Below are 22,269 nucleotides of genomic sequence, written 5' to 3'. Positions count from 1 at the left end.
GAGCGCAAAAAGGCCGTATCTTTGTTAATGACACATGATGATAGATTTATGAGTCTAGACTTTGTACATGTTGATAAATCAAGTGCAGGAAGTGCACTGAAGGCACCGCACAATGACTTTGCGGCTTAGTTTTATGATTATTAATGAGTACAATTACACTCACACCAAAAAAACAAACAAAAAAAAAACCAACAACAATTCAAACGTTCCTTTCTTTGAAACGTATGACGTCAAAATAAGTCTTGAACGCAGTCACTACAGTAGGCGACAGGTCAAAAGGTGTTTTCAAAATGGCGGTCCCCAAGTGTTTACTGCGCTTACTCAACAGCAGAAAGTAGCGGGCCTTTATTTGAAAGGAGTACGAATGCCTGCTTGAACGTCATCGATCCACAGTCAACCTCGAGGTAAGTTTGAAAATGAAGTACGTCTGAAATTATTCAATGCATCTGTAATAATAATTTTTAAGAGTAATTTTTTAAAAATGTAATTATTCCTTGCTTGTCCATTGAGCTTTTTCTTAATTTTTACTTGACTTTTATGTCATTAAAGTTAATTCATTTTAAATCTTACAATTTTACATCTACATTTAAGGTTTTTTTTTTAATTAATTTAATGAAGAGATGAGGGCCAATAATTCAAATAAACTTTTTCTTTATTTACTGTTTTTAATGATCATAAAGTTAGAAATTACATACATTTACACCTTGAATTTATATTTAAATGTATTAATTTATTGTATTTATTTTATATTTTGCCAAAATATGGCCATTGTTGATTTGGTATAAATGTATTATTAGACAAATTTACATGGAACTTATTTTATTTTTATGACCTTGTTTTGTTGCTTTATTGTTTGTTTTACATTCTGAGTTTCCAACTGGTTGTTTTTAGAAGTGTTTTATGATTGAAGTTGAGTTGAGATACTTTTGAGACATTTATTGTATTCATTTTTTCAAATAATTGCAACTAATAATATAATACTAATAAATATTTAGGTTAGGGTTTCAAATACATATTTTACAAACACTACTTTCCCCCCCCCCCCAATCTAAAAATTACCACAAATGTCCACTAGATGTCTTTAGATGAGGCCTGCTAGATGAAGCCATCCATCCGTTTTCTGAGTTGCTTATCCTCAAAAGGGCCGACAGAGTGCCAGAGCCTAGGAGGCTGGGTCCACCCTGAACTGGTTGCCAGACAATCACAGGGTAGATGGGGAATTTCGAATTTAGAGTGTCCAATGAATGGGAGGAAACCGGAGTGCCCACCCGGAGAAAAGCCACGCAGCCACGGGCAGAACATGCAAACTCCACACTGGCGAGGCCGGGATTTGAACCCCCGTCCTCTGAACCGTGCCGCCGCTAAATGAATCATTTTAATGATGTCATAGAAGAATAGAAATCAACATAACATTCATTTCAAATATGATCAACAGTAATACTTGTCTTTCATAAGAAAAAAAAATATGATGATTAAGGAAGAAAATCAGTCAAAATTGGCCATTTTCCGTCCTCCAGTCATCAGCGGCTCAAAAGGCAGTCGATGGTTCCTCTGCTTAATCATATTGAGAAGGTGGTCTCGAGGCCGTGCATCATTGATGAAGGCGGCCGATGGACTCCCGAAACAATCAATCTTGCGCGTTGTGTGGCGCGTCGAGTTCATTTTGGACCAAAGGCCCCACGAGGCGTCAGTATGGAGGCCGCCAGCCAGCCGTGGAATGTCACTTCTGCTCTGCGGAGGTCGCAGTCTGAACAGGTCGGTCGCTTGGTTGGCTGGTCGATAGATCCAGAGATTGTTTGCTGCAGTTGGTTGATTCCTGAATTGGTTGTTGGTCAGTCCATTGGTTTGCGGTTCCTTTAGCTAGTTACTCGGTTGGACTGTCATGTGGTTAGCTGGTTGCTTTATTAATTAGTCGGTATGTAATTGTCGGTTGGTTGGTTACCTGGCCTAGGAAGAGTCAATTCAAGTTTGTTGTCAACCCAAATCCAGCAGATTTCACATTTAGAGGCATTACAGTCCCCCTGCACTGTGACCAAGTGGAGGGCGCTGACCCGGAATGGAACCAGCGAAGGGCACAGCGGTGGAAAAGGTTTGCCGCGTCAACACCTGCCGGAACTGCAAACTGACACCTTGAACAGCATTTCGAGTAAGTCGGGCATTTTTTTCTGACATTGTCGGTGCTTGTTTGCTCGCCAACAAAATTCCATCGCGATTTCGGAATAAAAAAAAAAAAAAAATCCTCGACTAAAATGCCCGTCTTCCTCTGTTGTGCCAAAAATATTTTCAATGCTTGGGTGGCTCCCAAAAAACATTCCAAAGTCGATTACGAAATACTTGTTAGTTTTTTAGCGCTGCTTTGGCACAGATCGTCCCACGCTACATCCGCTAGCTGCTAATCGCGCAGGTGACGTGGCAGACATGACAGCGGCTTCGTGTGTGAGAAGTCTTAGGAAAGCACGTGAGAGTCAGCTGAACGATTTGGGCGTCTTTGCCGCAATGTTAGGAGGAGAAAGTAAGTCGCTAAATCTGTTTGGGGAATGCGACCTCCCCTCCAAATCACACGGAGGGCGGCGAGCGCGAGGTCAGAGTCCGGCTGGAACAAAAGAGCCCAGTTCAGGAAAATTGTCTCGCCATCTCTGCGTGCATTCGCTTGAGGGAAAGAAAGTAATGCGGCTTTGAGACCACAATTTCCTCACTTACCCGAATCTCCTGAGTACAGCCCGGTCCGAATTTTCGTGCTTCAGTGCATCCGGTTCCTCGCACAATCAACTAAAGACCCTTTCATTTGTAAACCTGAGCATAAACGGCCTGGATAGGAGAAAGTGATTGGCTAACCGCTGACCTTTTTTTAAACAGAAACTCCAGATGTACTTTTTGGTTCGATTTATTCACAGCATATGAGCCTCACATTCCATTCAAATATCATTTCTGTGATTTTCAAAATTGACATTTTAAATGATGGAAGAACGTTGGACTGAATGTCGTCCATCAGCAAATTCGGCTCAGGGGCCAGTGTCAATGTGGTCTGCTGAACAGAGCTGCTTTTCTTCTCTTCTTCCAGGCAAACTGCTCTCTCGCTCTCTCCATCGAGCGTTGCATGGCGCTCATCTTTGGGGCGAGGGCCCAACTGGTTCTCGAATGTTGGACTCCCTCCTTGACAGGAAGGCGTGTCAACGTCAAACCTGGGAACTCTGAAATTGAAAGTCCGGTGCGGACATCAGTGGACGTAGCGTTCCTCCCTGGCTTCTTGGCCTTGGGTCTCCACGTGTCGCTGATGTCTGGGTCGGCCGGTGTGGTCCTTGTGAGACTTTTCGCTAACACATTTTCAGAAGTTGCTTTCATCCTTTTATTCCTCCTACACCCTTCTCTGGACCCTTGTCCCGTCAGATGGCTAACGTTCAGAATCCCGTCTGTAACAAAGTCCGGACATTGCACAAGATCAGCAGTGAGCCCCTGCGTTGTGCCTGTAGCGCCTGAATCCAGCCGCACTTTCCTCTTCTTCTTCCTGTGCTTGTGTTCTCCTTTATCTTGTAATCGGTTTCTTTTGACGTCAGGGGCGCCTGGGAGGCCGGGGACAGATTGTCCGTCGATGGGGTCTTGGTGTTTGAGTTTTAACGCCGGGATGGAAGTAGAACTCGAGTTGTCGGTGGAGTCAATTACATGTTGAGAGTTAACGATGGCGGGGATGGAAGTGGCAGTGGAGTATATCGCAGGTTGAGGGATCTCCTCATCAGGGTGTTTTCGTTTGGGTTGAGATGCCGGGACTATTATACTGACGGCAGTGGAGTCTACACTCGGTCGAACGATCTCTCCACGTTTGAGTTGGGATGTCAAGGTGTTGGTGGCATTGACTGCAGGTTGAGAGATCTCCTTTGGGGAAGTCACGGGTTCTCTGTACTTTCTCTTCCCTTTCCTTGGTCGCCTGTTTTTAGACCTCGACTCACCAGGAGGGCTGGTTTCTTCTGGTGTCAGAGGAGGTGTGACACTGAGCTTGTCTATGAAATCCAGTGCAGGCTGAGGGATCGGTTTGTTCGGATATTGTTGTAATGTCAGGATGGTGGGGATTGAAGTGGTACTCTGGTTCCATGTGGGGTCTGCCACAAGTGGAAGGATCTCCTGGGGGGAAGTTGCAAGCACCTTCTCCTTTTGCCTGCCCTTCCTTGGTGGGATGGTTTTTGAGATGGCCCCAGGAGTTGGACTGGTTTCTTTTACTGGCATAGGAGATGTGACACTGAGGGTGTTGATGTAGTCAACCACAGGTTGAGACATCTTCTCACCGGATAGTCTTAGCGAAATTGGGGTGGAAGCGTGGTTCCGATGTTGTGACGTCGGAATTGCAAGGATGGAATGGACACTCGGGATGCTGGAGTCGACTCCAGGTTGAGGGGTCATCTCCCCAGGGCGTTCTTGTTCTGGTTCTAACATCGCGATGGTGTTGACGTTATTGGTGGAGTCGACCACAGGTTGTGGGATCTCCTCAAGAGACATCGCAAGTAACTTCTCCTTTCTCCTGCCCTTCCTGGGCCGGCTGTTTTTCAGTAGAGACACAGCAGGAGGTCTTTTTTTCCCTGCTTTTGGAGGAGTCGTGACACCCAAGATGTCAGTGACGTTGACTGCAGGCTGAGGGATTTCCTCAAAAGGGTGTTCTTGTTCAGGTTGTGGCTTCACGGTAGCGGAGAAGTTGTCAGTAGAGTTGACTGCAAGTTGGAAAACATCCTCAGGGGAAGTCGAGGGTACCTTCTCCTTGTTCCTGCCTTTCCCAGGTGGAGACCAAGCAGGACATGCGTTTTCTCCTGGTACGAGAGGAGACTTGACCGTGTCCATCAGTGGTGCAGCCTTCAAGATGTCATTGGAAGGCTCAGAGTGACCCTCACTCTGTCTCTGTGTGTCCGTCTGGTGGTCAGCGATGAAGTTAGTCACGGGGACGTCTTCTACTTCTGTTTTTCCTCCTGAAGGTGAAACTGTAGCTCCTTGTTGGAGTAGTTTTTGCTTTCTTTTCCGCCCTTTTCCCTGTTTCTTCTTCTTCTTCTTCTCGGCGCTGTCTTTGTTCTTTTTCATCGAAGAGCTTTGCGACTCTTTGTCGGATTCGGCGGCGGATGTGGAGGAGACCGTGGCGAGCACCTTGATGAAGTCCTTGGCGGCGGTGACCACGTTACCGAGGGAATGTTCCTCGGGGCCGTACAAGGTGGCTTGCGTTGCGCTCTCCTGCTTGTTGTCGTCCTTCATCTTGGCGGGGGGCACGGTCAACACGTTACCGCCGTAGTCGTACGGGATGGCCTCTCTCACCACGGCAACGGGGACCTTCTCGAACTCTTTGCACCTGGCGGCGTTCGTCGGAAGGAAAGGCTTTTTAAACGAGTATTGTGGGAACAGCGGTGGCAGTCTTAATCAGAGGAAGAGATATACTCACAAGCCGTACCAGTGGCGCTCCGCACACCGCTCCTCGAAGACAAAGTCAAAGCAAGGCGCGCCGATCACGTTGAAGAACACCTGCCCGACCACCATGGAGGACGTGTCGTTGACCTGGCGCAGGCAACCTCTCAACCTGCGAAGGGGCACACGGAAATAACGACTCGCAATCCATTTTCAGTGGCGCGAGGACCCGGCGTCTATCGCGTCAGACGCGAGGCGCAAGGGGGACGACGGGCTTTGCGTTTCTCATCCTGTTTCGGGTATGCCGGCACCTGGACCGAAGCAGACTACGTCCTGCATTGGTTGCCCCCCTTCTATTCTTTTTCAAGGGTAAAATCATCTCTTTAAAAGAAACAAATGTTCTTGGTTTTTTTTAGTGGCCAGTTATCAGTGCTTATTTAAGAATTTGTGTGATAAAACAAACAAACCCCCAAAAAAACAATGCAATTATAATGAATGTCAACGGACCGAAAACTTTGGCTGTCCGCAGTCCAGTCCGGTCCGTATCCACCGCAAACAGCAACGTTTCACTGTATTGTAATTCTTTTCCAGAAAAATGTTACTTACAAGAATACAGTCAGATTATCAATTTTTTGGAAGAGATTTATGAGAATAGTTCATTTCTTTGTGCTCGAAGCACACAAGCCAAGTTAAGTTCCGGTTGGGGCTTTTGTGACAGGAGTCGTCCTCGTCACGCTTGACGTTTTTCATGTTTTTTGCTTCCACTCACGCCTCGTCGCAGTCGCAGTGACAGATGGAGTGCCACTTGAAGTTGGTGTAGCCGTATTTGGAGGAGAAGGCGTGGATGACGTGGGGGCAGTGGTCGTGCGTGCGGCAGCAGCGGTCCGTCGCCTCAAATTTGCCTAAAAATGCGACAAGAAATTCAGCCGCGGTTGCAAAATACATACAGCTGTAAAAAAAAAAAAAAGAACAAAAAAAAATGACCTTTTCGGGGATAGTTTGACTGTATTTTTTGTTTTTCAAGAAATGCTGTAAGATGAATTTGAAGTATTTGGAATTTGGCGATAAGACTCAATCCAAAATGTTTACTTTACTGAAGGATGTATAAAAAGTGTAACTTTGCATTAGTAAACAAAACAAATCAATTAGCTTTTTTTTTTTTACATTTTTCCAGTCTTTTATTAAAATTAGGAGCTATATATCGTAATTTCTAATTTAAAAAAAAATCACAAGATATTTGATTGTGTCACATAACAAACCAAAAGTGGGCCACGAAACTTGCACCTGTTTGTTATTCTCTACTAGTATGGAAATCACCATAACTGTAATTTTTCATTACCCCCCCCCTTCTTTATCTTAGGTCAACAACGATTGTCAGTTGCGCTATCAACGATTGGTCCGCGAATGCATCGTTGCCGTTTATTCAACTTTAAATTCAACACATTTGCATTTCATCTTGTTTTCAAACTTGTATTTAAATTCCATTTTTGGTTACCATTTATGTGCAACGCATTTTAATTGAACCAGTACTTGGTTACAGTTTTTTTTAAGGTTTTGACTTACTCCTGCAAAATTACCGAGTTTTTCTTATGTATTTATTTTATTCTTAATTACAAATGTCTCAAATTGAAGAACTTTTTTTCAATTTTTTGCCATCTTTAGTCTCCAATCATTTTTCATTTCTTCCTTGTAATGTGCCTTTCTTCCTGTAAACCTTCCCTCCACCCCCATAACATTTTTTTCCTAGTAATATTATGACTCAAAGTATGCTTTATCATGCATCATTTGACATTTTTATTGCAAACTTTTTTTTTTCTTGTAAATTACAACTTAAGGAATTGTTTGTGACTTTTTTTTTTTTTTGGTGCAAGATAAAATGAGAGGTACAAAGCATCACTTTTCTCAGTTGCAGCGTTAATTAACCATTTATTAATGAAAAACGGCTGATATAAGTTCAGAAAAGGTCCTTAGGTCATAATTGGATATCAACAAATATGAAAATATATAAATATGAATCTGTTTTGTCTGTCAAATGTCAAAGTGTACGTTTGTTGCCTTACCTAACTGTTCGTAATGGTCAGCCATGTTTCCAGCTCCACACCACAGCGTCCCGGGATACGTGAAGCCTCTTTTGGACCTGGCCCTCGGCTCGGAGGGGCCCCCGGGCCCCCTCCTCTCGGCCTCCGACGACCGGACCCGCCCGTGCTCCGGCGGCCTCCCCCGGCTCGGGCCGACGGCGGCGCGGACCGCCAGCTCCCTGTCCAGGTAAGACAGAACCACGAAGACGAGCCACCGCATGGCCGAGGGCAGCGGTGAGCGGCGGGGTGGGGGCGGGCGGCGCTCTGCTGGTCTGGGGGCTTTTTAGGCCTGCGGGTGCCCTCCCACTTGGGCGCTGTGACAATTAACACTTTGACCACACGGGGAGGAGTTTAGCTTCTTATAAACGCCATTCAATGTGGAGCTGGATGTAAACATCGGGGGGGGGCATTGAATGCACTGACAGTTGACCGTGAGTTACCTACCGACCCCCCCCCCCCCCCCCCCATTGTTACAGGCCCTCTGCTGCTAACCAGCTTTGGGGTTCAACTACAGAATCTAATTTGTGTGGACGTAGTGCGCAAATGCTGAAAAGATGAATTGTTAAATGAAATTAATGCAGGATAGAAAATGGCTCTGAATTGTTTTGGGGGAAATCAGTTCTCGAGACGTCCCGAATCCGAGCAAAACTTGGAAGTTGGGATCCGTTGAGGTCTGCAGCAGCAGAATGTCAAGATCTATTTTAAAATAGCTCTGAATTGGACATCCATCTTCTTATCCGCTTATCCTCACGAGGGTCGTGGGAGTGCTCGAGTCTATCCCAGCTGTCAACGGGCAGGAGGCGGGGCACACCCTGAACTGGTTGCCAGGCAATTGCAGGGCAAATGAAGACAGACAACAGTCACACCTTTGGACAATTTAGAGTGTCCAATTAATGATGTGGGAGGAAACCGGAGTGCCCACCCGGAGAAAACCCACACGGGCAGAACATGCAAACTCCGCACAGGCGGGGCGGGGATTGAACCAGGGACCTCAGAACTGTGAGGCCAACGCTTTCCAGCTGAGCCACCCTGCCGCTGAATTTGACATTTATTTTGAAAAAAACAAAAAAGGAATGGCAATCCTTAAAATTATGTGCTGTATATTACAGCATGAAGTCATTTTTTTTTTTCTTTTACAAGAAAGAACACGCTCCTTTCTTTCTGGGACCAAACTTTTTTTTTTTTGAGAATATTTATATTTTTGCAAGAATAAACTTGTTCACTTGTTGTGAACTTTGGGGGGGGGGGGGGAATACAAGTTGATCCTCCGAAAAGAACTTTATTGACATTGTAAGTTTGCCAGGTTTTGTTCTTTTTAGTCTGAGCCAAGTCTCGATGAGCACAGATCCAAATACCCCCCCCACCCCCCACCCCCTCCAAAAGTGGAACTTTGCTTTGGGAGCACACACAGACGTTCCCATGGAAACAAACGTAAATCTGCCATCAGCGCCATCACAATACAGGAGAGGAGAAAGTCTTCTTTTCTCTTCTTGCCGAAGTCAAGCGCAACTTTGTGACACGGTTCCGAGTTCGGATCCTAATTTTCCTTTTTCCCGGGTTCTGCTTGACCTGGGAAGTGCTGATTCCTGATGCCCTTGCGCTTTTTTTAAGCCTCTGCTTTGCTGACTGTGCTAGGAGGGTGAGGAAGAAAAAAAAAATCTCTTTTCTGTCATCATTTTCGTAATCCAACATGCGGTCACATGATCAAGATCAGGCGAAGGCTCAGGTGTCAACCTCTCCTCCAGGCGCAGGAATCCGATTGGCGGAAGGAAGGCGGAGTGGAATGATGTCAAATCGGCAGACAACATTCCAGTTGCCCCGCAAGGATCGGGGCAATCCCAGTGGTATGTACTGCCCCCTGCAGGATAACATTACACAGTGCATTTAAGAAAATGCAGGATCCGAAAAATAGGTGCCGGATTCCACCGAACGGTAACATCCTGTACGGGCATCTTGGTTTGGTTTCTCCCGTTGGCTGTCGCCGGAGCATCTTCCTGGCATCCCATTGGCTAAGTCGGACGTCAACTCCAACTTCTGTACTCCTTTTTTCCAAGTTGGACTTTTTTTTGGGGGGGATTCATTAACCGCCGCAGAACTCGGCGACCAGTCGTGCCATCTGTCCGCTGCACTTAATACGCGCTTTCGTCTTCGTTGGACTCTTTGGGGAACTGTACGCCTGCCTCGTGACTGGAACGAGTCCGAGTTACTAATTTAAGTGTTGCAGGGGGGCCCCCTCCCGCCTGGCATTCCCCCTTTTTAGAGGGAGTAAGGGGGGGGGGGGCTCCCTTTATGCCCGCTGCGGTCCACTCCTCCCTTCCGATCCTTTCGGCGCCATGGACCTGTTGGAGCCCCCAAAGGAGCGTCCCAAAGGCTGGTATCTGTCTCTCATGGCCCCCAACCGGAAAGGGCCGGCCTTCGCCTGGCTGGACCCGTCCAGACTCTACTGCAACTCGCAGGTAAAAGCCCCCCCCTCCCCGCAAACGACACGGGAACGCGCTGACCGAGCGTCTGTGAACCGTCTCAGGCCCTGGCGGACTGCGTGGAAGACGTGGTTCGCCCTTTCCGCCACGACGCCGTCGACCTGGTGGCCGGCATCGACGCCATGGGATTCATTCTCGGTACCAACTGAGAAATACGCTGCTCGTTTGTTTGTGTAAACTGTGGATGACGGAGGCGGAATATGAAACTGAAACTATTTTCGGTTTGCGCAGGTTCCCACAAAAACGTGCACTGAAAAAAAAAGAATTGTGCAGAACGCGTTTTTGGCAGAACGTGTGACAAAATTGGTTTTGTTTGGTTCAATAGTGAAGTTCTACAAGTTCAAATTCACATTTTGCCCGTGAAGACAAATTTTCCAATCATAATTGGTGTGACCGATGTGAAAAAAACATAACCGACTAGGGTTGAGAAATAATCAATAAAAAAGGAAATATGACATTCATAAAATAATCAACCATACACATTTAGATCAATTGTATCTGTAGTTTTTGAAAATAAAATACAATTTTATTCGAATAAAGTCCAGCTGATATAAATCATTTTCAGTTAAGTCAAATATTTTTCATGGAGAAAATTGTAATTGTAGGATTTGTTTTAGTCCAATTTTGTAATTTTTTTTGGTAGTTATTTTTCCAGGAAAATGTTTAATCTTACAAAAATAAAATCACACTTGCCAAGAAAAAGGAGAATTGGAAAAGTTGTAATTTCATAACAAAACTCTGCTGACATTAAAAGTTAAAACAAATATCATGTAAAAAAAAAAAAAGTCAATGTACTTTTAAAACTATATGAAATTCTTTTGTACATGCAGAATTTTTGATAGTCTCATTTTTGTGAGAATAAAGTTGTTGCTTTTTTTTTAAAAATGTTTATAATTGTTGTTCATAAAACAAATGTCATTTTTTCATTGACTTTCTTACTTACTAAGTTATTTATTTTTGTCCCAATCTTACAAGATTGCAATTATATTATTGCTGAACAACATTTTAGTAAGACGCAGCGCCAACATGGACAGCATACAACCATTTGGAGGTCAAAAATTGGAACTTAAAAAAAGATTTTAAAAAAATATATAATTTGTTAAAAATAATAATTTAAAAAAAAAAAGTGGAAAAAATGTTTGGGGCTAGCATGCTCTCGCTCCAGAATGAAACCCAATCGAGTATGCATTGGAGGTAGTCTAGCAACAATCTTGTCGGGCAAAAATGAAGCAACGGACGTCGAGGTTCCAGTACTTTTGCAGGCCTTCTCCAATGTCAGCAACGTTAAGCCGCTTCCCAAATCGGCTAAATTTAGTTCTGGAAGAGGACCCTTCGCCTCTGCTGAGTGTGTGTGTGTGTGTGTGTGTGGGGGGGGGGGGGGGTGTCACTACATTTGTCCAGTTGCATTTGAGAAGTTTAGACAGGAAATGTTGTTGTGTTGGGCAGGGGGGGCCATCGCCAGCACGCTGGGCAAAGGCTTCTTGGCCATACGCAAAGCCGGCCATCTTTGCGTGAGCGGCCGGCGGGAGACGTACAGCGACTACACGGGCAGGGAGAAGACCATGGAGGTGCGAGACGACGCCATCAAACCAGGTGAGCCGCTAGCCGAGTCTCGGTATTGGCCTCGCTGCTAAGGAAACCGACGTGTTGGTTTTGAATCTTTGAACTGGCGGAGGCGGCGGTCAATGTAACGCCGGGTCTTGATGCTTTGACGATTACCGTAATTTCCGGCCTATAAGCCGCAAATTTTTTCACACGCTTTCAACCCTGCGGCTTATGCGGCGACGCGGCTAATTTGTGCATTTTTTCTAACGGCCGCAAGGGGGGGAGACTCGAGCGGGAAAAAGTAAGAGTGAGACCGGTGGAATATATGTGCCGAGGAAGTGACTTTTACAGGTATGTTTTTTTTTTACCGGCCCTGTTAGTGCTAGCGTTAGCGCTGTGCTAACATGTTGCTGCCATGTTACAGCCGTGTCTCAGTGATATTTACCAATATGTATTTTATTTTAAGCAGCCCTGTTAGCGCTCTGGTAGCGTGTTACTGCTGTGTCTCTGATTTTTACCAGTATGTTTTTTTTTTAACGGGCCTGTTAGCACAATGCTAGCGCCGCGCTAGGGTGTTGCTGCTGTGTTACTGCCGCATCTCGGTGATTTAGCTAAGTTTAGGTATTTTTTTTTTTTTTAACCAGCCCCGTTCTTGCTACCCTGTTGTTGCTACGTTAAGCTAAGCTAAGCTATTAACACTTTGAAAACACTTTCTGCCCGTCTTTGTAAATATCTCATGCTTTAATGTGGGCACTCGCGGCTTTTACACAGGTGCGGCTTATGTATGTACCAAATGGTATTTCCTTTACAAATGTACTGAGCGAGGCTTATAATCAGGTGCGCTGTGTCGGCCGGAAATTACGGTAGTTGTGGTGTATCCTGGCAGACCACCGCAAAACAATTATAATTTTTTCTAATTCTACACTTTGGACTCCAGTTTGCTCTCTCATTGCTCTGCCGACATTTTGTTTTGTTTCCTGAATGTCATTCTGACCGAGCTGAATGTGTCTACAAGGCGTGAGGGTGCTGTTGGTGGACCAGTGGATCGAGACCGGAGGAACCATGACGGCCGCCATCCGGCTGCTGGAAAGGATGGGCGCCACCATCGTAGGTAAACCCTTTCATTGCTCATTTTTACAAAGGTTGCTTGAAACGCATTCAAACTTTTACCGAATGTCTTTTCAAGTCTGTTGTGACTTTCTTGGCGCCAATTTTTTGGGAGACATTTTTTGTAATGCTATAAATTATTGTACAATATTGTATATTATTTAACATGAATTGAACAAAAAATAAATGCATCATTTTATGACTATTATCCTCACACTGTAATATTTTCTGCCCAATCTTTATTCCCCTATTACATTTTTATCAAAATATGACACTATTCATTTTTGATGGGGAAAAAAATATTCCCCTTAAATGTAATCACTTTTTTGGGGAATAGTAAAATGTTTCTCATAGTAGTAACAAATTTATAATTCTAACATGAACTCATTTTCAAAACAAAAAAAAAAAGTTTTCATCCTTGTAATTTCCTACCTAATTACCATCCTTCGCTTCCTGATTTTTTTTTTCTTTTCATATAATGAAGACCACACAAAAAATGTATTTTTCTGCCTGCTAGTTTTATGACTTCAACTTTTTTTTTCCTCATATAATTTGTCTGTTTTCCATTTTGCACGTTTGTCGGGCAGGCGTCGCCGCCGTGGCCGTGGAGAACAGCGAAGGAGGGAAGTGGATCAAAGAAAATTACAAGTGCTCGCACTGCGTCCCTGAGGAGCTCCAAGGCCAAATCGACGGGAAATATTTGGACTCCTTCCGGAGCTTCGAGACACGAGATGCCCACTTTTCAGCGTAATGACTCGACTGCGCTTTCCACAACATTCCTTTCAAAGAAAACATTTTATTGCTGACGTCATTGAACAATTGTAATAATACGACGGGACGTTTCAAAATATGTCCCGTTTCTAATACTCATTGGCAGCAAAAAAAAGAGAGCACAGCAGGTTGAAGTTACTCAGAGTTTGCATCCACTTACTTTGACAGTGTTATGTATATGTCATTGACAGCATTTAGTGAGGTCATACATAATAATAATAATAATAAAAAAAAAAAAAAGCAGGTATATAGTTGCTTTACTTTTAATATGCGATACTAGTTAAAGAGCCAGTCCCTCATGAATTCTGTCAGAATTTCCACGTCAGCGATGTTCGCAAGGGTGCCGGTGAGTCTTTGGCATCGGGCGGCAGTTGTGAGCCTCTCTCATAAAAAGGCAAGCACTATACATATTTCACAAAGTCCCCTTTTTTACGCATTCTGTTCACATGTAAACGGCGATCGACGCCACCCAAAAGGAACAATCGGGGAAAACAAACTTAATTGTTGTTGCAATACTTTGCGTAACAGCGGAAAATGTTTGCCGGCATGCTCGACGTACGTGAGCCACCCGTTATTGATATTATTTGCGCTGGTTTGATTAGCGGGTAAAAAAAAAAAAAAAAAAAAAAAAATCCAAGGGAACCTGAATGCATCACAACAAACCAAAAGACATCACGCCTCTTACTGGTCAAGGGGAACATAAAATGGAAAATGAGAATTACAAAAATAAGGGAAGGGAGAATAGTCATAAAAAAAAAAAAAAAAGGAATATACTAAAGAGCAAAATGGTTTAGTTTGAGAATAAAGTAATTTTACAAGTGTAAACTCAGTTTTTATAGGAGATATTTTTTATATAGAGAAAGAAAGTAAATATTCCAAATGTATTTTTTCAAGGAACAAAGTTGCACACGGGTGCAGTAAATATTTGTTTTTTTTTGGGTTGCATTTTTCTAAATTTTCTAGAGAAAAAAAAGATTGAAACCATCAAGAAAAACATTTTGTACTCTTCCAAGAATTGCCACATTTTTTCACGTTTGGCAAACAAGTCAGGCTAAACTTTTTCCTGTTTACTTTGTTGTGACCAATAAGAGAAGAGGACAGTGTCACTCGGTTTGTGTGCTGCATTCGATCAATCAAAATATGGAAATCGTGTCCCAATTTGGAGCAGAGCAAGTGAACGACAGATTTCTAAACGGACTGCCTGTATCGGGTCAAGGCAGTTCTTGTTGCTTTTTCAGGCTTGCGATTGGCTAATGCAGCACTCGACAGGCTGAAAATGCAATTTAGTTATATTAAAACTCCCAATGTACACGTGAACGGCGTGAAGAAACGCGCTCTTCGTGTGAGCGTGCCTGTCTTGCGTCCACCACAGCAGCGTCTCCCCCCCCCCCCCCCCCCCCCCTTTCGTACCTTCTGGCCTCCCAACGCGGCGTCACTGACAGCAGGCCGGCTGCTTCTTCTTCTTGGATGTGGCGTACAGGTTGCTGCTGTTGCTCTGGATTTCTGCAGGGACCACAAATTCGGTGGAGAGCATGTTTGCTTGATTTTGTTTTTGTTTTTGTTTCTTCTGCATACTCACTGACTATGTTGCCTATTTGCCTCGTTCCGCTCTTCTCTAGCTCGGCGAGGACGTTGGTTTCGAATGCCAGCGACGCCACCCGGAAGAAAAACTCCTTCACGTTCTCGCCTGACAACAGCACACACACATTGAGGATGCGATGGCAAGGTCAGGGAGTGGGGATGGGGGGTGTTTTTCCGCCTGTTTGGGTGAAAGCGTTCTACAGAGCTCGTGCACGTGACGTCACCGTTTTCCCGGCGCCATATTGGTGGTCAAAAAGAGCCGCTCGACAGTGTGGTGGACATTGAACCGGAGCAGAGTATTCCCAATGCCCGAGACTTGTTGTGCTGTTGGTTTTCACAACAGACGCGACAGTTCTTCAAAGAGATCATTCTATGGAATACCAGCTGAAAAGACCAGAAAATATCGATGGATTTCGGCAATTAAACGTGATGGATGGATGGATGGATGGATGGGGCCCAACCAAATACACGCTACTGTGTAGCGATCACTTCACTTCAGGTAGGAATTATTCTTCTCGATCTCAAATTAACAAAAAGTATTTATAATGCCAAGTTGTGTTAAAAAAAAAAAAAATGACAGGGAGTAGTCTCCAACGTACACGGAAGGGTGTTGCGGCCACACATTAAACTTAGGTAAACCTCTCCCTGACAGTTGTTTTTTTTTTTTTAAACATGCATTGTTCTCATATGACTCCAATGCATGTAAAAAAAAAAAAAAAAAAAAGCAGTCACAGTGATGTTCACATAGGTTAACCTGTGGCCGCAACGCGCTTCCGTGTACGGGGGCTGAAGCCTTTCTTGGCGGTTTATTTTCTTTTTTTTTTTAATACGCATTGGACTCATTTGAAAACAATGCATATTAAAAAAAAATGTCTGTCAGGGAGAATTTTACCGAAGTTTAAGGTGTGGCCGCAACACGCTTTTGCGTACACTTGTCCCCCCCCAATCATAGTCAATGAATGCGAATTTGCGTAAAAGCAGGGGTCGTTCATTTAAATATTGGTATTTGCATTGAAAAAAATCTGAGTGGCTCGTCACTATGTGGGATTTATTCTTGATTGAGAACAAATCCAGCAACGACGTATTTGTATGCGTCCAGACTTTTCGACGCTTTCAAACTCTTCCGTGTAAATCTTGACGACTTAACTCACCAGATCCATGCATAGATCCAGTTGTCCAAGACAAGTAGAGGCGGGGTAACGGTCCACTTATCGGCGAAAACATCGACTTCGGCATGAAATATGGGTCCTCACTGCCGAGTGTCTCGTTTTTCCACGTACCTTCGTTTATTATCCCCCTTCTAAATGTTTCACGGTATCGGACAAAACTCTGGGCGTCGCGCTTTAAGACGTATTTTCGTGTCGTCTCCAACCGACTTAGCAATGAAGAACGGCTTGTTTGAGCGGCACTTCCGGCCAGTGACGTGACTTCGGTGACGTAGGTGCACGAGCTCTATAAAGATGTATTAAAGGCCACGGTGAATATTTTTTAAAAGGCACAAAAACTATACAAATAGACAAGAAGGACAAACATTTGTTCAAGAAAAACTAATAATCATACAACAATTCCTGTTTTGCCTTCAAGGAAATAATTACTATTTTTCTGAGTTAAGTGTAGTTTTTGAGGAAAAACGCTTGAGATAAAAAGGTGGCTTTTTTTTTTCCTATAAAAGTATGAGAAAATAAGCATTTTTAAAATTTTTTTTTTAGCAATACAGTGGAACCTCAATCCACGAAGGCTTCAAGGATTGCATTTATCAACCAGGGGAGGGACAAAACCTTGACCCAGTCCTCCATTCCGTGCCAGGCAGCGGCGCCATTTTGTGCCCGCCCGGGCTGCTCCGGCGTTGCGCTCGGACATAACTTTGCTCAGTACGTCATCGTATGGCTTTTCCGTGTTTTTTGGCATTTCGCTAGCTGAAGGCGCGTCCAAGAAAAGCAACCGGCAAGCGGAGCCTGAGGGAGGGACTCCGTGTGGACTTTGAAAGACGGTTTGCAGGAGTAGGAACGCGCTGCAGTACATCAACGGCACACGTTGGACAGCTTGCTCGCAAGTATGGAAGAAACGAGTCCACAAAAAAAAAAAAATTGACATTTTTTGTTGCTGCTGGCATGGCCGAGGGAATAGGAGCGACGCATCTCACTTCCCAAAACTTTTTTTTTGCGCGTCCCTGTACTCTAAACTCGGTTCTTAGAAATTCTTAATCGATTACGCCTTGTCATGTTTGATAAATAGTCTTCATAAAGTGCGCAAACTTTTACTAAAAGAGGAACTTTTGTCAAGCCTGACCCAATTTTCTTCCACGCTTTCGTTTTGCAAACGCGACTCCACCTGTACGCAGCGTTCACCTGTGAGCGACGACAGCGTCCAATACTCCGCCCGCATCTCCTGCGCCACCTGGAGGGCGTCTTGTTCAATCAGCGAGTACTGAGCGGGCGACTGCAAGACAAAAAAAAAAAAAAAAATCACCGGGGGTGTCAAACTCATTTTTCTCGCGGGCCACATTGTAGTTCGGGTTTCTCTCTCAGAGGGCCGTTATGACTGTGGCACAAAAATATGTAATCATCTCACCATATTTACGTCATCAATTTATGAACTAGTTTTGGAATCAGAAATCAGTTTGGTAACACAAAAATGCTTGTAATATCTCAACTTTATCATGTATGACAATTTGAAATGTTGGTACAGATTTTCACAAAGAATCATGGAAATTGACACTCTAGATTTGGCTTCGCGGACCGCATAAAATCATGTGGCGGGCCGGATCTGGCCCCCGGGCCTTGAGTTTGACACCGGTGACGTACAACATCACGTCAGGCCCGTCTCAAATTTGTCACTACTCATAAGATTTTTGTCCAACATGGCCCAGAAAACAAAACAAAATAAGACAAATAGGAAAATGTCGCCTGAAGTTGGGCCGTCAGCCGCGAGGAAAAGCTGGCAAGTCCGTCGAGCGGCGTCCGGGACGCCGGTACGTACGCTCATGTCTTTCTTGGTGCCGACCAGGAACAGCTGCACCGCCGTGGGGTCGTTCTCGCGCAAGGCGTCTTCGAGCCACTGCCTGAAAGCACACCGGCGACCGCTCACTAGTTGCATCAGGTCACGTCACAACGCTAACCCCCCGAACAAGCCCGACTCATCCCAGCCCTGAGTCCTGAGACCAGGAACGAGCAAGTTCTGAGAAACCGAGAGCTACTTCTTGGGTGCCGTTCTTATATCATCGCAATCTCCCACATCTCGTCGCTGACGCCGACCCTAAACTAATCCCGACCCTGACCTGACGGTCGAAAAACCCTAAACCGCCCCCGCCCAACCCTACCCAACGGGGGTCACTGATCCAACCTCAAACTGGCTTTGAATGCGAGCGAGCGACGATAAGTGCAAAGTCATGGCGATAAGTGAAGAAGTTACCTGCTGTGTTCCAACGACTTCACGTCGGTGACGTCAAACACGATAATCACCACTGGAAGAAAAAGCAGCGCCACATCCATGACGCACGTTCAGGAACATGAACGAACACACATGTTCAAAATCTTTCAAACAGTAATGCAGAGTAACTTCCACGTTGAGCTGATCTGGAACTGAAATTGAACCGACTCGTCGCGCAATCGAGAACAAAAATCTTAAGTCGTTTCGGGTTTTCCGTTTTCCTTTGCCCGGCATCGAAGACCTCGTTTACTTGCTCGCGGTCCCATCGGAGATCGCCAACACCTGATGGAGGTCTGCCTTCACTCACCCTGAGCTCCTCTGTAGTACGTGGACGCGATGCACTTGAACCTCTCCTGACCCGCCGTATCCCACCTGAAAGGGAACAAAAACCAAGACTCAAAGCGGGATCCCACTCCACCGTTGGACTCTTGCCACTGGCCGGGACTTACAGCTGAAGGCTAAAAGGAACACCGAGCACCTCGAAGCGCTCCATCTCGAAGTCCACGCCGATGGTGGCCTTGTAGTTCTTGTCAAACGCGTCCTTGCAAAACCTGAGCGCCGCAGACGTGCACACCGTCAGCAATTCGAGCGGGCGGCGCGTGACAATTCATAGCCGAATACGGAGCGAGATCGGAAAAGTTGATCAATCCTTATGCGCAGCTTGTGCTGTTAGCATGTTAGCCGTTCCCGTTTTACATTTTTCCTTACTTAGCTTGTTTGCAATCGGTGCGTTAAATCTAGAGGGGTCAGAGTGCGCCGATGAATTGACATCTGTTTTGCTAATCAGCCAAAGCTATGAACTCCAAATTTTCTGATTCCTCTGATTTTAGCCTCTCAACTGAAAAAATGAGAACAGACAAAACATCTGCTTTGACTTTGGAAATCAACCGTCAACGTTTTTGCCGATCTTCTGACGTTGTGGACCGCACTACTAAGTGAATTGGAATCTGTTTCGGGATAAAATAACCGTTTTGTCATTTGCAGCCGCAGCGTGAATCACCTGGAGTTGAACCTGAAGAAGCCTCAGACGTGTATCGAACTAGTAGCCGTTCGTTTGCATTAATCAGTCACCGAGAAGTAGCCCTGTTTCACAAAGGGGTAAAAAAAAAAAAAACCACCACGCTGACGGCGGAACACCAGTAGAGCGCCCCGGTCGACCTGGCTCGCTTTCTGGACCTCGATACGGAATTACGACCGTCGTACTTGACTACAACAACAACAACAAGAAAGGGTAAGAGACGATCACTCGCTCTCAGCAAACTGACCCATTTCTGTGTGTTTGCTTTTGTCTAAACTACGACAGGCTAATCCGTTGATAAATGGTACGGCGCGGGGGGGGGTTGCAATTAACCGGCGATTCAAGACGTATTGGACAGTGACACCCCTAGCGAATCAGAATCCTCTTTATCTTGCTAAGTATGTCAAAAACACCCAAGGAATTTGTCTCGAATAGTTGGAGTCGCACTAGCACGACGAGCGCCGGTCAATCTTACCTGTTAATCAGGCAGGTTTTGCCCACGGCCAAGTCGCCCACCACGATCACCTTGGAGATTTTAAAGCTGCCGAAAGCAAAACAAACGGCGTCAAGCGGCGAAGGCCTCATCGCCACGTCGTCGTCTTCTATCCCGTCCGGGAACCCACCCGACCGTGCCGGTGCGCTGCTCCTGGCACGCCGCCTTCACTTTGGGGTCGAAGTCACGTTCGACGTGGAGCGCGGCGTCCTTGCAGAAACACTACCACAAAATACGTCCATTAGCGAGAATCTTACAGGAACTATTTCTTAATCCTTACGTAGCGCTCAGGTCAAATTGGGCAGCCACCCCGAAATTTGTCCCCCAGTATTTTTTTGAAGAATAACGTTGAGGATGGAAGCGTTTTACGTGAGGCAGCTGCGGGATGATGCGGTCCTTGCGAACGGGAGGGAACACGCTCATGCTTGGACTTCGCGCCGACATCGGGCCTGTTGGTGACAGTTTTTGGGGAGAGGGAGATGTTTAGTACGCCACGTGTAGCTTCTTTTCTTTTCTACACAGAGTACCACGTCCCAAAAATATTTACCAACTTTAATGTACAAAAGGCACTGAAATAGTCAAAGTTAACATTTTCTGTGACTGAATGTTGTTTGAAAACTTTTTGGGGGTTTTAAAGTTCAATTACAACCAAACTGTGCTTTGGCAGTGATTCTTTCAAGTACCACTAGGGGGAGCCCAAAAAGTAATGCCATCCATCCATTTTCTCAGCAGCTTATCCTCACGAGGGTCACGGGGATCTCTGGAGCCTATCCCAGCTGGGGGGGGGGGTACACCCTGAACTAGTTGCCAGCCAATCGCAGGGCACACGGAGACAAACAGCCGCACTCACAATCGCGCCTCGGTGGCAATTTAGTGTCCAATTAATCTTGCATGTTTTTGGCATGTGAAAGGAAACCGGAGTGCCCGGAGAAAACCCAGGCATATGTGGCATCTGTAAAGCTGACGTTCACCTTGAGGTTGAAATAGTTGTGATAACTCGTCATTTTTTTTTTTTTTTTACCCGCCTGAGACTGCATTTAAAATGAAAGGCGGCTTGGTGGCCTCACAGTTCTGAGGTCCCGGGTTCAATCCCGGACCGGCCTGTGTGGAGTTTGCATGTTCACGCCGTGCCTGCGTGGCTTTTCTCTGGGTGGGCATTCCAGTTTCCTCCCACATCCCCAAAACATGCAACATTAATTGGACGCTCTAAATTGCCCATAGGTGTGATTGTGAGTGCAACTGTTGTCTGTCTTGATTTGCCCTGCAATTGGATAGCAACCCGTTCAGGGTGTGCCCCACCTCCCGCCCATTGACAGCTGGGATAGGCTCCGGCACTCCCGCGACCCTTGTGAGGATAAGCAGCTGAGAAAATGGATGGATGATTTTTTTAAGCAGTAATTAAAAAAAAAAAATACACATAATTAAGTAAGAAAAAAAAATAGAAAATGGCATTGACGTCCTAGAGGGGGAAATAAAATGATCAGATCAAGTCTTTATATTTAGTTTGGCTCCCAGAAGGCATGGAGACGAGTAGCGTCGGTTGCCATGGTGACGCTAACAGACCAGCAGCTAATCCGGCCCGGCTACAAAAAAAAAAAAAAAAGTCTCCATTTATGAGCACCATACACGACGGAGTGTTGTTGACTTGTGAGCAAATGTCGATATGAAAAATCTTTCCAAATCCGCAACGACGTCTCTGTGTGCTGCTCGAGCTTCGGGGCTCGCTTAAAAAAAAAAAAAAAAAAAAAGTCATTCACAATGGAAATGTAAGCACTAAAACACTAATTTGGTATCAATTATGAAAACAAACACGGACAAGGGCAGACAACTTTAATCGGTTTAACATCTTACTTTTAATCCGACTGGTTCGTCAAACGTGCCCAAAGAAGACGGACTCATCGAACGAAGAATTAAGTCCCTTCCAACTAACGGCTTTCCAACACAACATCGCCCCGAACGTGTCTTTTTTGTCACGCACATAAATCAAGAAAAGTCATAATTTGACACGTAAATGAACTTTAGAAAAAGAGGAGGGGAAAAAAGAAGAAGAAGAAGAAGACGACGATACCTTGGCGAGACGAGGTGGCGGCGGTCCCACTCCTTTCTTTTTTTAAAACCTCCTTTTTCCCCCCTCACTTAACCTCTCCAAATATCATTCAGTGCGCGGCCTGGACGGTCGTGCTCATGGCAGCGGTGATAAATTGTGGAATATTGCGAAGAATGTTGGAGAACTATGCTGAGAGATTTTGGTTAAAAGAAAAAAAAAAAAAAAGGGGTGAAGAAGCAACACGGAATGGGACCGAAGAGCCAAGATTCCGTTTCATCGGAGCGTAGTGCGACCCCTGCCGGACCAACTGAGAAACTACCGGATGTGATGGTAAAAAAAAGGAGGAA

The 22,269-nt window shown here is 45.2% G+C and overlaps 4 protein-coding genes across 7 annotated transcripts in view; 2 read left to right on the top strand and 2 right to left on the bottom strand.

The window, feature by feature from the left end:
* Positions 1-331: 331 nt before the first annotated feature.
* On the top strand, positions 332-13,392 carry zgc:174895 (uncharacterized protein LOC100126024 homolog). Of its 3 annotated transcripts, none has more exons than XM_061827731.1 (8): positions 332-404; positions 7,455-7,638; positions 9,197-9,295; positions 9,676-9,907; positions 9,976-10,069; positions 11,378-11,524; positions 12,492-12,583; positions 13,171-13,392. In XM_061827731.1, the coding sequence occupies exons 2-8, from the start codon at positions 7,457-7,459 to the stop codon at positions 13,387-13,389; spliced, it is 1,065 nt and encodes a 354-aa protein (XP_061683715.1). In that variant the 5' UTR covers positions 332-404; positions 7,455-7,456; the 3' UTR covers positions 13,390-13,392. The 3 variants fall into 3 exon arrangements, with proteins under 3 accessions (XP_061683715.1, XP_061683718.1, XP_061683717.1); XM_061827733.1 differs by having other exon boundaries at positions 335-404; positions 12,492-12,587; XM_061827734.1 differs by lacking the exon at positions 9,197-9,295.
* Positions 858-7,460, bottom strand: proca1 (protein interacting with cyclin A1). Its single transcript, XM_061827721.1, has 3 exons — positions 6,143-7,460; positions 5,411-5,545; positions 858-5,320 (listed from the first exon to the last, which is right to left on the bottom strand). Exons 1-3 carry the CDS (start codon positions 6,316-6,318, stop codon positions 3,016-3,018), a joined length of 2,616 nt encoding a protein of 871 aa, XP_061683705.1. The 5' UTR covers positions 6,319-7,460; the 3' UTR covers positions 858-3,015.
* Positions 13,393-13,450: 58 nt separating the features above from the next.
* On the bottom strand, positions 13,451-22,195 carry rab34a (RAB34, member RAS oncogene family a). Of its 2 annotated transcripts, none has more exons than XM_061827736.1 (11): positions 21,727-21,920; positions 20,245-20,324; positions 20,006-20,097; positions 19,858-19,923; positions 18,814-18,915; positions 18,672-18,736; positions 18,347-18,398; positions 17,915-17,996; positions 17,284-17,374; positions 14,934-15,041; positions 13,451-14,857 (listed from the first exon to the last, which is right to left on the bottom strand). In XM_061827736.1, the coding sequence occupies exons 2-11, from the start codon at positions 20,317-20,319 to the stop codon at positions 14,787-14,789; spliced, it is 804 nt and encodes a 267-aa protein (XP_061683720.1). In that variant the 5' UTR covers positions 20,320-20,324; positions 21,727-21,920; the 3' UTR covers positions 13,451-14,786. The 2 variants fall into 2 exon arrangements, with proteins under 2 accessions (XP_061683720.1, XP_061683719.1); XM_061827735.1 differs by lacking the exon at positions 21,727-21,920 and adding an exon at positions 21,944-22,195 and having other exon boundaries at positions 13,454-14,857.
* nek8 (NIMA-related kinase 8) overlaps positions 18,988-22,269 on the top strand; it is a 31,131-nt gene continuing 27,849 nt past the window's right edge. The window contains exon 1 of the mRNA XM_061827725.1: positions 18,988-19,595. The gene's annotated coding sequence lies outside the window, so the exon portion shown is untranslated. The remainder of the gene's footprint in view (positions 19,596-22,269) is intronic.

The sequence above is a fragment of the Syngnathoides biaculeatus genome, chromosome 8, assembly GCF_019802595.1.
Source record: "Syngnathoides biaculeatus isolate LvHL_M chromosome 8, ASM1980259v1, whole genome shotgun sequence".
NCBI lineage: Eukaryota > Metazoa > Chordata > Actinopteri > Syngnathiformes > Syngnathidae > Syngnathoides > Syngnathoides biaculeatus.
Note: the sequence above shows the minus strand (reverse complement) of the source record. Positions and strands in the feature narration are given on the sequence as shown.

Coding starts and splice junctions, on each gene's coding strand:
- proca1 (XM_061827721.1), bottom strand. CDS start 6,318: ATGTATTTTGCAACCGCGGCTGAATTTCTTGTCGCATTTTTAGGCAAA. Junction 5,546..6,142: donor CACTGCGACTGCGACGAGGC/GTGAGTGGAAGC, acceptor GCCCCTTCGCAG/GTTGAGAGGTTGCCTGCGCC. Junction 5,321..5,410: donor GAGCGCCACTGGTACGGCTT/GTGAGTATATCT, acceptor GAACGCCGCCAG/GTGCAAAGAGTTCGAGAAGG.
- zgc:174895 (XM_061827731.1), top strand. CDS start 7,457: ATGTTTCCAGCTCCACACCACAGCGTCCCGGGATACGTGAAGCCTCTT. Junction 7,639..9,196: donor ACCGCCAGCTCCCTGTCCAG/GTAAGACAGAAC, acceptor CCTCTCCTCCAG/GCGCAGGAATCCGATTGGCG. Junction 12,584..13,170: donor AAAGGATGGGCGCCACCATC/GTAGGTAAACCC, acceptor TTTGTCGGGCAG/GCGTCGCCGCCGTGGCCGTG.
- rab34a (XM_061827735.1), bottom strand. CDS start 20,319: ATGTCGGCGCGAAGTCCAAGCATGAGCGTGTTCCCTCCCGTTCGCAAG. Junction 18,737..18,813: donor GTTCCTTTTAGCCTTCAGCT/GTAAGTCCCGGC, acceptor GTTCCCTTTCAG/GTGGGATACGGCGGGTCAGG. Junction 15,042..17,283: donor GACGCTGTCGTCGCTCACAG/GTGAACGCTGCG, acceptor TGCTGTTGTCAG/GCGAGAACGTGAAGGAGTTT.